Raw genomic sequence first — 12,042 nt, forward strand, 5'->3', positions numbered from 1 at the left:
AGAATCAAAGTGCTTACAAGGCTTCTAGGATCTGAGTTTAGCTGTTTTCAGACTCTGTGGTGCAGTTTTTAGCTGGAAGTCCCACAGCTGAGTTTACTTTTATTCGTTTATTTTTTTAAGAAAGGTGTCAGAAGTTGTGCAGATGAAGGCCTCGTCCTTGTGTCTTGTCAGTAGTGTTTGCAGGAGCATTAAAGTGTTTGCAGGGAGGTGGTGGAGTCTCCTTCTCTGGAGATGTTCAAGACCTGCCTGGATGCCGACCTGTGCGACCTGCTGTAGGGAACCTGCTTTGGCAGGGGGTTGGACTCGATGATCTCTGGAGGTCCCTTCCAACCCCTACAATTCTGTGATTCTGTGAAAGTCCTGAGTGTTTTCTTCCTTCTGTGGCTTTAGTGATGCTTGCAGGGGCTGATGCTGCCTGAGACTTGTTGGATGTCTGTGTGCTGCTTTGTCCTGAGCTGGGGTAAGCCTTGTGTAGATGGAGCACCAGACATCTGCTGCACATTGGAAGGGACGTCACGCTCCCACACGTTGTGCTGCAGAGTTTTACCTGGCTATCACCAGGTTATGCAGTAGCTTGGCTTCTCCCTCGTTGCCCTTAAACACAGTGGTAGAATCCTCTCGAATGAACTGACGTGTGAAGTGGAAGCAGTGAGAGGCTGATGCCTTCAGCCTGACCCGTGCCGTTGCACGCCGTCTCTCGAAGCCCAGAGCTGCGGCTTCGTCAGTGGGGCCGTGTGACATTGGTTGGGTGCACGGGGACACGAGTGCAGTGTGGCACAGTCCTCGTTGGAGAAGTGTGACACAGAGCTGGGGCGCTTCTCGTTAGTGCTTCTCGTTAGTGAGACCACCCAGGCTGGCGGTGTGCGCAGCGCCTGAAGGACCGCGGCTGGTCAAATTAGTAAACAGTAACATGCTGCGTTCTGTGGCCTCTTTTCTCCTGTGATTAATGGATAGCTTGACTTTGGGAGGTGGAATGCTACCCCATGTCTCCAGGGGAATGTTCGTCTCTGCAGTAATTATTAAAAAGAACTCTTCAAACTGTCAGTGCAGCCCTTGCAAGATTTTAATCAGAGAGTTCAGATCTGGGGTTAATGGCAAATCATTGCTTCGTGGAGGCTCTCAGAGACTGAAGAGCTGGAAGAGTTCCCACAGCTGTTGCTGGTGAGTGTCACATCCAGTGCCTGGTTCTCATTTGCTGGGTGTTGTGGTGGGGAGGCTTATGGTGCAATGTGTGAATGTTGCCCTGTAAAGACGGTCACATTTTGCATAAACTAAGAGATAGATTAATTTTGTTCTTAATTAAATGCAGGGTAGAAGAAAGCTTTGCATCGTCTTGTAGCTTTCCAGGCATTTCTGAGACGACTCAGCGGTGGGTTGAACATCTGAGCGTTGAGGTGTGAGGTGCCCAGCAGTTCTCTCTGTAGTGACAGCATCCTCAGCTGTCTGTGCCTTAGAACGTGTTTGTTTGCATCCCATCTGAAACTCAGTACAGAGAAGTGCTTTAGCCACAGCTGGTGCTGAGATCTTCAAGGAGTTTGCACAGCCATAGACAGACTTTCTTCATGTCTGCACTTATTTCTCTGCAGTTTTCTTTTAAAACCCTTTTATTTACAACTTGCCCAGTAGTTGAGGACAGTGCCCACACTGAGGCCTCTACCATGCTGTATTTTAATTTTCTTTCATCAAACTGTGCTGGGTGTCAACCTGCAGGGTTTTCTTATTAATTGCAGTGTTCTCACAAAGCTGGATCTAGCAGATAACGCACAGGTGAGCAGAAGGCATTAAAGAAGGGGGCGGATGGGCTGGACGCGGTGTCTGAGCTTGTGTTTTGGAATCACAACCTTATCTGAAAAGCAGCACTGTTTCTATTTAGGAGCGAAGCTTTCCTGTTGGACGTGGAGCAGGGCTGAAAAATGATGCTGTGCATCTGAAGGGCACAGTGCTTTTTTTAGCGGCTGCCTGGGTCATATGTTTGTCCCTTGGTTTTGTCGTGCCCTGTGTGGGCTCTGATTGGTGCTCAGTGATAAATGCCGGTGTCGCAGCGTTTGTTAGGAGCTGGCAAATAAATCCCATCTGAGCTGCAGCAGGCAGATGTGCCTGCAGACCAGTGGCACAGAATTAATTTATTTCTGGGAGCAGAACGGTGCTTTGTATGCTGTGTTGCTGTCGGCTTTAAACTGCGAATCAAGAATGAGCAGTAAATGATATCTATTGAGAGCTTCACCTATCTGTAGGAAGAGAGATCGGTCGTCATCTTAACGTGGGAAGCACTAGCTGGCTGCTGGCATTGAGCAGCACTGCCAGGAATTGTGCCTTTTCGTGTGCACCACCAAAGTGCTGGGAGCTGAAAAAGGCTGTGGGGGCAAACCCTGGGTGTAAACCATCCCTTCCTCTCGTGTCATCAGGTCAGTTGTGCAGGAGAGGCGCAGGAACGCATCTCACGTTTAAATACCAATCTAATGTTAAAGTGATACAGACCCGCAGTGTGGAGAGTTACCAGGCCTGTGTAAGAGTGCAGTCATACAGCGAGGGGGAGAATGTGCTGTTCTGTTAAGGTAATGAGATTGATTTGTAGCCTGTTTCAGCCCCTGGATAAATTGCACGTTGCTTCTCCTGTGCTGGTTCAGATTTACTGCAAATGCGGATATTTTCTTAAGTAGTAAAACTGTTGTTGGTCTTGTGATGCAGGGTGCCAGCAGATCAGGAGTGCAGCTGGAAGCAGTTATACCTTGCAGTGCTGTGCTGCATCATTGAGCAGTGCTGCTAAGGCTGGTTTTATTCTGCCCTAATATTTTTCTAGTAGCTATGGAACAGGACTAAGAACAGCAAACAGGGCTAGGCAGAGCAGAAGGGTGGTACTCAGAACTGAGCTGTAGTCATAATTTGTAACAAGAAAGGTCTGATGGCTTTATTTGGTCCACGTCTGTAATAGGCTGGGGAAGTGAGGTAGTCCTTCATTTCAGGGCAGAATGGCAGTGGTGGGGTTGTGACAGGTATGGAGGACTGTGACCATCCAAAGTGCCCTGCAGCAGGGTTGGGCTGCCTAAAAACAGGGAGCTGCAAGATTGCTGAGTCTTCAGACGTGCTGAAATTTGAAAGCAGTGGGCTTTTTTGCCTCGCTGGTGTTTGGTTTTGGTTCCTCCTCTTCCCAAGGCTGCACTTAAGAGGCAATTCTCCATTGTCTGCAGTCTGTGTAGGCAGTGCCTCACTGCGTGGCTTTGGGGGCACGGGGCACAGCTGCATGTAGCTGTGGTAAAACAGACTGGGTTGGAAAGCAGCAGTGTGGTGCACCCAGGTTATTGCTGGCCAGTGGGGTGCAAAATTTGCCTCTTTGCAGGTGGCTGCTAGGTTTATAACTGAGTGTGCTCTTATAGCCAGGCTTCTGCCCCGCTGCTGCCCGTGCGTACAGCCTTGGCCCTGGGAAGGCAGAAAGGGCTGCAAGTGTAATGTAAGCCAAAAACCTGGCTCACTGTGTGACCTTGAGCAAATCACACAACTGAGCTGAAAAATGGCCTGTGTGTGGTGCAAGTCAGGTGCTGCCTCTGGGCACGGTGCTTCCAGGGTACTGCTGCACTCATCTCTGTACAGCACTGCCCCTCTGCTGCACGGAAAGCTCTGCGCTGACGTGTGGAAATTTTTCTTTGATTTAATTTTATTTTTTTTTCCCTGAAGAGGAAGAGAAGCGCAGGAGAAGGGAAAATCAGATGCACCTTGAACGCCTGCGGGCTCTGCTCATCATTACTTTAATAGTGCTGCTGTTTCGATTCACGGTCAGCGAGAACAGAGAAGGGACCAGCATCTCCTGGAATTACTTCATCAGTGAGATGCTGTCAAAGGGGGAGGTCCAGAGGATCGAAGTGGTTCCAGAGAGCGATATTGTGGAGATCTACCTGCACCCGGGAGGCACTCCGCGTGGACAAGTGGTGAGTGACTTTCTGCCATTGCAATGGATGGTCGCGGATTGTCTTAGATCTGAGGTGATCTGAGAGAAAAAGAACTGAGTTAGTAAATGGTTATAAAACTCTAGCAGGTAAATTGGCTCTTTCCTCACTTTTCCTCTTTCTTTTGCGTGAAGCTCAGGGGGTTCTGTTACTCCTACCAACCTGGAATTTAAACTGTAAGAGTAATTGACAGTGACCTGAAGGAAATGTTATGGATGTTTAAAAAGCTGGAGAAATTCCCCAGTTCTTTCTCACCAGCTCTGCCTGCTTCATCGAAAGGAGTCAAGGTCTTGTTCCTAGATCTAGTTTAATTTTTTTTTCTCCTGTTTGGATTTTAGGTTCGGGTGCTCTGTCAAATCAAGAAGGAAGTGCAGACTTCCTTCTTAAATCTGCTAAAGTGGTGGAAAAGAGCAAAGCTTATTCACATCTTGTGTAACTTTGCAGGGCAGCCGCCAAGAATCAATACAAACTAACTTCAGAGATTCAAATATTGTTCCTTGGTTCACCTCGCTTAGCTCAGTGATTTTTATGATCCGTTTGCAAGCTGCTGGATGAAATTAATTTCTGAGCGAGACATAGGAAGGAACAACATCCAAAATGCCTCCTTCTCAATGATGTAGTTTTCCAGATGTATTACGAATTTTTGGCTGGGCCCAAAGATAGCCCTGTAATTGGGTTTGGAATGCTAACTCCATCCTGCAGCTTGCCCACGAAGACACGATGTCCCCTTGTTCCTACAGAGCTGAGACTCAGGAAAGCACAGAAGGCGAGGTCTAAGGGGCTGCAGAGACTGGCCTTGTCCCCGACTTCCCTTGGAGTCCCTCTGTTTGTTATCTGCCCATTATTTCATTGGTGTGGCCAACGAAGGACGTAACGATGCTGACTGTCTGGCTCGGCCATGCTGTGCACCCCTTCTGCTGGTGGTTGTCCTTATAGCACGCTCACGCTGTCCTCATGCTGCTTCTCCTTGCATGTCTCCAGAACGTTACCCTGCTGTACACCATGCGAGTGGCAAACATTGACAAGTTTGAAGAGAAGCTGAGAGCTGCGGAGGACGAGCTGAATATTGATGAGAGAGAGAGAATCCCTGTTTCCTACAAACACCCCGGCTTTTATGGAAAGTACGAGCTGATATCATGCTTACTGTTTATTTTATGTTGGCAACAACATCCCTCACTTGCAAAGTTCCTTCCAACTGAACGTTATGTAAATAGAAAGCAAAAGAAGTGGTCCCTGTTTGGAGCAGGTCTTTCAGAAGTGCCCTAGTTGTGCTGTAACGTTTCAGAACTGAGAGTCCCAAGGAGGTGTGTGGAACCACAGCATGTAACAGACCAAAATGTTTCAGCTCAGCGTCAGCAGCTCTGAGGAAAGCCTGTCAGCTGCTTTGTATTCTTGCATAGCAGGGCACCTTTTTGTCTTTATAATCCGTTATTGGAGTGCAGTAATGGGTCCTGTGAGATAGGAATCCTGACTCAACCAGTGTGCTGTCAGACCCTGCTGAATGGTGGTGGTGCAGTCAGCCTTCCCCCATTTAAACGCCTTGAGGACGGCCTGCAGCGGTGGTTCAGTCTGCAAAAACAAACACCCAGTTTGGGCCTGTTCCCCAAATGGCCGTGGCTCAGAGGACAGCCTGTGCTGGTGCTGGCTCCTGCTGTGAGCAGCATACTGAGCAGAGCAGCTCTGCTGCTAAGACGCAAAATCTCAGTGAGAGAGAAGTACTTCTGTTAAACTTTCTGTTACCTGAACCCAAGATCTTCTGCTTTTAAAAACAATAGTAATTAAGAAGTCAGTGCTCAAATAAACAGCAAAGAGCAAGAGAGAAAGTCTGTCAAAAGACTGCCGTGCTCCAGCCAGGCTTCATCCTGTTCTTCCCTGTGATGTACAAGTGTGGCTGTTTGCTGCTGATGTGGTTTATTTATCCTCCTGTTAGGGCTGGCAGCTTGTTTTTACAAGGTAGGATTTATGGAGTCCAGGGCACAGGACTGATCTGTGGGGCTTGCTCACTGGGCTGTTGGACAGACCCACCTCCAGCACTGATGGCTGCTACTGCTGCAGAAAGATGCTTTCCATCAGCGTATGAGGCTGGTGTTTGGAGAGCTCTCAACTCATTGCTGAGTCTGAAGTACTGGAGATGCAGCACGGTAGTTCTGCTTGCCAAGTAGAGCAATCCTATATCCTAACCACCAAGAAAGATAGTTTCATACTGCTGCAATTGTCTGCCAAGGTGGTCTGGTCACCTTCTTGCACCCCATGCAAAGATCTGCATCTTATGCTTACAGAAGCCCCAGGGGTTTGCAGTGTGGCATCATTCCCCTGGTGGTGGGGAGGCGGCCTTTCCTTGCAGGTGCCTCACCAAAATGTGAAATAAATGCCATGTTTGTCTATGAGGAAGATACCTGGAGAGCAGTTTGTCTAATTGCTTGTCCTCTGAGCAACATCTTTGCAATTTTAACACATTACTTACATGGAGATAGGTAAACTTCTCAAATTGCTCGTGCAGGATGAAGTCTTCAGTTCATATTGAGGGCTTGCCAATTTTTGTCAGACTTTTAAGAAGAGTAAATTGGACTGTTGAAGTCAGCCAGCACCACCAGCTGCTTCCCTTGCTCCTGAAAAGAGTTCTTTAGAACACGCAGCGGGGTCTGAATCCTCTCTGAGGACACGTCAGAGTCAGGAGTTTAACCTGCGAGGCACTGTGTACTTATGGCTTGCATTCAGTTTACTTTCAGAGCTGGGCACTTGATGCATTTCAGAATTAATCCTCTGCTTGCACAGTTGACAAATTGGAGGTGACTTTCAGCTTTCAGCGTTGCCTAGGAGCTCTCACTGAGAAGAAACAAATGCAGCTGGGGATAATATAGCATGTGCTGGTCCCCTTGTTTCAGTAAATCATTTATTTCAGAGGCATGGCACACATATTCCTGGTTCAAAGATAAGGAACAGAAGTGAGGCGAGGGCAGATCATTTCATGGGGTCAAGCAGGGCTCGTGCAGCAGAGCAGGGGGCTGAGGTAGGGCTTCTCAAGTCCCAGCCCGGTATCTGACATGTCAGATAATTTTTCCTCTTATTAAAAGTATCCTGAGTGTAGAGCTCAGGAAGTTCTGTCCTCAGCATGTTTGTCTCATAAGCGCATTAGTCTTGCACTGTCAGCTTGGCTCTGCCTCTCCCTTCTAATGCAGTAGTTACTGCAAAGGATGCAGAAAATTCGTTATGTTGGTTGCTGGTCCTTCTGTCAGAAGGACTTGTGAGAGACTGGGCTGAGCAGGCTGCATAGCAGCTCCATCCTGGAGGCTTGCACTGGGATTTTGTGCCAGGAGTGGGCAGTTAGAAGCAGCCTGATGTTTCTGGACGCGGGGTGGGACTGCCAGCACCCCCAGCCCTGCTCAGGATGTGATCTGGCTCCTGAAGGGCCTGCCTGTTTGATAAGCAAAATGCCTCTGAAGCAAGGGGTCAATGGGAATTGCTTCTGCAGCCATAGCAGTGTGGGTCAGTGCCTTCTGTGAAACTTCAGAGGCTGTGCAATGGTTGGGGCTTTGTTACACCTGTATAAATGGATGCTCATGGTTGCGTTTCTAGCCTAAGTGTCAGGACCTTGTAAAACACTACAAACAGGAACACTGTGTCATATTTACTGAGCTGTGGCTGCATGCTGCAGTTTGTACCTGTCTCGCCTTTGTCCTTTCAGTGATGTCATTTCCCTGGTAGTGACACTTGTGGCTGTGTCCATGCTGTGGAGCCTCTTCCGCCTCATAAGGGTTGCGGGCCGGGCAGGAGGATTCAATGCTTTTGTGAGTATCCTGGCTCTTTCTGCTGCTTTGCATCCTGTGAGTATTGTTGTCCCCTGGCCTGACCTCCTCCCTTTTCCCCAGCAAAGTCAACACAGATTGAGAGTTAACTGATGCCAGGGACGCTTCAGTCTTGATACATGTCGTGTCTTTTCCTGTCCTGATCGTCTGACCAGATCGTACAGTAACTGGCCTTAGTGGAGGCCCTTTCTTTCCCCAGTGGCAGGAAGGGCTGAGCTCAGTGAATTTGCAGTCCAGTTTGCTCTGCTATTTTCAAAGCTCGTTAATGAGTTGCAGCTGCAGATGGTGTTTTTCACTGGGTCCTGCCAATATGCCTCCCATACAGCCAGGAGTAGGGATTGCTGCTTTTTGCAAAATGAATTCTCAATTTATAAAGTATGTTCAGATTCTGGATTTCATTATGTGTTGGCCTGTTCCCCTCACGCCACATGGCTCACTTGCAACATCAGTTAAATCTCCTCCTACCCTCCTCCCTTGCCCGGATCAGCTGATGAAACTGTGTAGAAATCAGCTCTGGGTGTGCTGCTATCGACCGCAGGGGCTTGGGGCTGAAAATAGTGGTGTATTCAGTCCCTTGCTGGATTTCCCACTCGGTATCCTCTGAAGTTCTCTTCTGGCTTTGAGATTCTCTTTGTACAAAGGGGTACAACTGCTTGGAAGAGAATAGTTTAAAGAAATGCTGAGTAATGAGGGCCTTGAGGATTCATTTCTGCCCTTGGGTAAGTGGGGCAGCAAGGCCCTGCATGTTTAACTCTTCATTTGGAAAAACATGTTTCTAAGGCATGAGAAGCTGTAAACCTTCTTCTCAAAGCAAACAAAAAATCCTGAGTAACTGTTTTCAGCAGGTCATAATGAGCAGTTACTAGCAGAGTGTTGAACTGAACTCTTGTTTTGGCTGTCGCTGTGGCTTAACACGCACCAGGAGGCTGAGATGTGCTGCCTGTTCAATTGGAGAGCCTGCAGTTCTGTCCCTGGTGTTGCAGGAGGAACTGATTGGACACTGGTGCAAAATGCCTGTTTGCACACGTTTGCAGGGCAGTGTTGGTATTTATTTACTTCTGATGCATACTCCTTAAAACTGTACCTGTGCTGGATGTGTTAAGGACCAGAGCATTTAAGAGTCTGGGGGAGAGGATATTAATTCAGGTTTGGGGCATTCTGCGTGTTTCTATTAAGTTTCTCTACTCGGTCTGTGGGAAGTTGAGCTGGGTTGTGTTGGAAGTACTACTGCAGGTTTACTTTTCTTCTCATCAAATATTGATCAGTAAAGCTCAAGTCAGCAGTCTGCAGTCTGGCCTGAAGTGTTTCCAGAGCAGAACTAACTACCAGCAGTGCATTGGTGGGCGTTGTAATGGTCTTTGTTAGGGGCAGCTGTACCTGTGCTGTCGCTTGCAGTATAGCAAGCAGGCTGTCCAGTGAGCATCTTCAATTCTTGTGCTGCTTTCCACAGAATCAGCTGAAAATGGCTCGTTTCACCATTGTGGATGGAAAATCCGGGAAAGGGATTGGCTTCAAGGATGTAGCAGGAATGCACGAGGCAAAAATGGAAGTCAAAGAATTTGTGGACTACTTGAAGGTATAACAAAGCAAGCACTGCCTGTTTTCTGGGATAGAAGGTTAACCTGGGGAGGAGAGAATATTTATTCTCTTTATCACGCGTGATACCGAGCAGCCTTTGTTTAAAAAAAGCTGGAAGCTTTTTCTGCTGTGATCAACGTGACTCAATCTCTACTTCCAGTTCTGTAACAGGCTGCAGATGTGGCTGCTCCTATTACGAGCTCAGGGTCGGTCAGGATGAAAACAATGTCAAGAAGTACTGGAAAACCACGTTCTTGAGCAGATGTGTGATGTGAGCTGAGGATCTGACACAGCTGTGTTGTTCCTACAGAATCCTGATCGCTACCTGCAGCTCGGTGCCAAAGTGCCCAAGGGTGCCTTGTTGCTTGGACCACCAGGCTGCGGGAAGACGTTGTTGGCCAAGGCAGTGGCCACAGAAGCACAGGTGCCTTTCTTGGCCATGGCAGGCTCCGAATTTGTGGAGGTGATAGGAGGTAAGCTTTGCAGGAGGGAGGGGGTGGAGGTTGCTTGGAGAATGCTGTCTGGATCCCTCAAAAAGGAGAGTTTCCTCCATTCTTTGCGTGAGGAGGATGAGTTGGGTATTTCTGCTGAAAACATACAGGTTTTCAGTGATAGCAGATAGTTAATTATGTAGTCCTGAAACACGTTTTCTCTGACTTGCTAGTTGCTTCCTTCTCACAGAGGGAAACCACAGGTCTCCACTTGAAACCCTGACTTGCCTCTACTCCACGTTGAGCAGGATCTGAAGAGCTAAGATAGGAGTTCTGGGGCTGGTTCTTTGTGTCTGGCACGTTGAAGGGGTCACACAGTGAGGGTTTGGTCAGGATTGGGTGCCTTTTGGGATCTGTGATTCCTGCTCTACAGCTAACAGTTTTAGCTGGTTTGGAGCTGATTTCTTCTCTTTTTGTGTAGGTCTGGGAGCTGCACGAGTCCGCAGCCTGTTCAGAGAAGCGCAGGCTCGTGCACCCTGCATTGTGTACATCGATGAAATTGATGCTGTGGGCAAGAAGCGCTCAACTAATGTGTCTGGTTTCGCCAATGCTGAGGAGGAGCAGACCTTAAATCAGCTGCTGGTGGAAATGGATGGTCAGTATTTCTTCCTTGGCATTTGAGCCTTTGTTACCTTGAAGATCCGGGCACGTTGTTGTGTTTGAATTTGCCATGCCTCCTTAGTGTTCTCAAAGTATTCAGCGTTGCATGCCCTGGAGCAAGGCTTGCTTGTACTTCACAGCACATTCAGTCCGTAAGCTCGGCACTACAGCTTGCTCATGTCTGTGTTCAAAGACCCTCTGGGTGACAAGTGAGAACTGTGTTTGGGACCCCTTTTGGGAAGGGCTGTGGCCCTGAAGGCCAGGCGAATTTACAACTAGCAAACTTCAAAACCCTGGAACCTTGAATGAGCTATTTTTGTGACTGTACTCCTACAGAGTCAGAAGAGAATGTACTGTCACATTCAGAGTGAATTCGCCCCAGTAACCACACGAGTGTCCACCTGCTAATAAAACTGATGGAAAACAGGCACTAGATATCAAGGCTGGCAGAGGGCAGCAACCCCAAGGATTCATACTGCAGTGAATGGCTTCAGTTCAGGGGTGTTTTCCCACTGTCAGGTGGAGAGGAGTTGTTTGCAGTACTGAGCAACAGGAAGAGAAAGAATTGGCAGCAAGGGCAGTAGTGTCTTCAGCTGGTAATGTTTAGTTCCAGCTGGCCGTTAAAAGCTGTCAAATCCCTGCTTACTCTGTCTGACAGGTAGTGTTTTAAAGCCTGACAAGGGCTGAAGTCTAGTTGTTCCAGAGGGGTGCATGCAATGAAATGCATCCATTCTCCTTTCTTTGGCCTGTTCTCATGTTGCTTGGCTGCAGGATGCCTATCTAAGGTGGGAGGGAGAAGCTTTGCACACAACTCCTGGTTAGGTGCTGCTCTTCTGGGTGCTTTCTGAATGTATTGCATATGGAATCAACCCTTTTCTCGGACACAAATGTCTAAAAGAACAATTCTTTGTCTGTTCTTAGTCATAACTCTGTCAGAGCCTGCAGCCCTAAGTCTCATTGCTTCTGTGGCTAAATCCTACAATTGCAGATCAGCATGTGTTTGTATCTGTCTGCTGCTTTGTGGGACAGGCCTGTTTTCCCTTGGCTGACCGTAAATGTGGCACTTACCTCATCAGTCTCTTCACAAGAGAAGTTCTGCACTGAAACCATCCCTCTTTCTCCAGACATGTATGTATTTTTTTACTGAGTTTTTACAGCGAAGCAGTGGGTGCAGCCCTGCTGAAGCAGAGCACATCCTGTGGTTCTGCAGCAAGGTTGCTATGGAGTGAACCTTCCACTCTCAGGGAGGAAGCTAGGATCTGTAAAGTGCTTTCAGGAAAGCATCAATGTTCCTCTGTACTGAGGATGATCTGTAATGTTGGATCTCTGCCTGCGCTGCAGAAGGAGAAGAAATTGTAAGCAGGAGCACAGCGCTGAGCAAACAGGATAGAGGTGCTGCTGTACTGAGATCCTGCAGGGCTCTGCCTCAGCCCAGGTGCCAGGGAGCTTCTGGAAGGAGCGCTGCGATCTGTAAGCAGGTCCTACATAACCAGGCACAGATCTGGTTATCAGAGGAGCATCTGTGTAGCGTGTGATGCTGTGTAGGACCTGATGTGGTATAAACACGAGTGCAGCTTCCTGGGACTTTGCACATGCTCTAACTTGGGCACTGTAGCCAACCATATG

General features: G+C 48.2%; 1 protein-coding gene across 1 annotated transcript in view; it reads left to right on the top strand.

Moving 5' to 3' along the window:
- The window catches only part of SPG7 (SPG7 matrix AAA peptidase subunit, paraplegin), a 29,658-nt gene that overhangs the window by 4,078 nt on the left and 13,538 nt on the right, over nucleotides 1-12,042 (top strand). Inside the window, exons 4-9 of the mRNA XM_042821260.1 lie at nucleotides 3,673-3,923; nucleotides 4,923-5,062; nucleotides 7,627-7,729; nucleotides 9,198-9,323; nucleotides 9,636-9,798; nucleotides 10,238-10,411. Of these exons, the coding sequence (XP_042677194.1) occupies nucleotides 3,673-3,923; nucleotides 4,923-5,062; nucleotides 7,627-7,729; nucleotides 9,198-9,323; nucleotides 9,636-9,798; nucleotides 10,238-10,411 (957 nt within the window). The remainder of the gene's footprint in view (nucleotides 1-3,672; nucleotides 3,924-4,922; nucleotides 5,063-7,626; nucleotides 7,730-9,197; nucleotides 9,324-9,635; nucleotides 9,799-10,237; nucleotides 10,412-12,042) is intronic.

Source organism: Centrocercus urophasianus, unplaced genomic scaffold (assembly GCF_019232065.1).
Source record: "Centrocercus urophasianus isolate 14NV4802_14NV808 unplaced genomic scaffold, USGS_Curo_1.0 seq_2, whole genome shotgun sequence".
In the NCBI taxonomy this organism is placed as follows: Eukaryota; Metazoa; Chordata; class Aves; order Galliformes; family Phasianidae; genus Centrocercus; species Centrocercus urophasianus.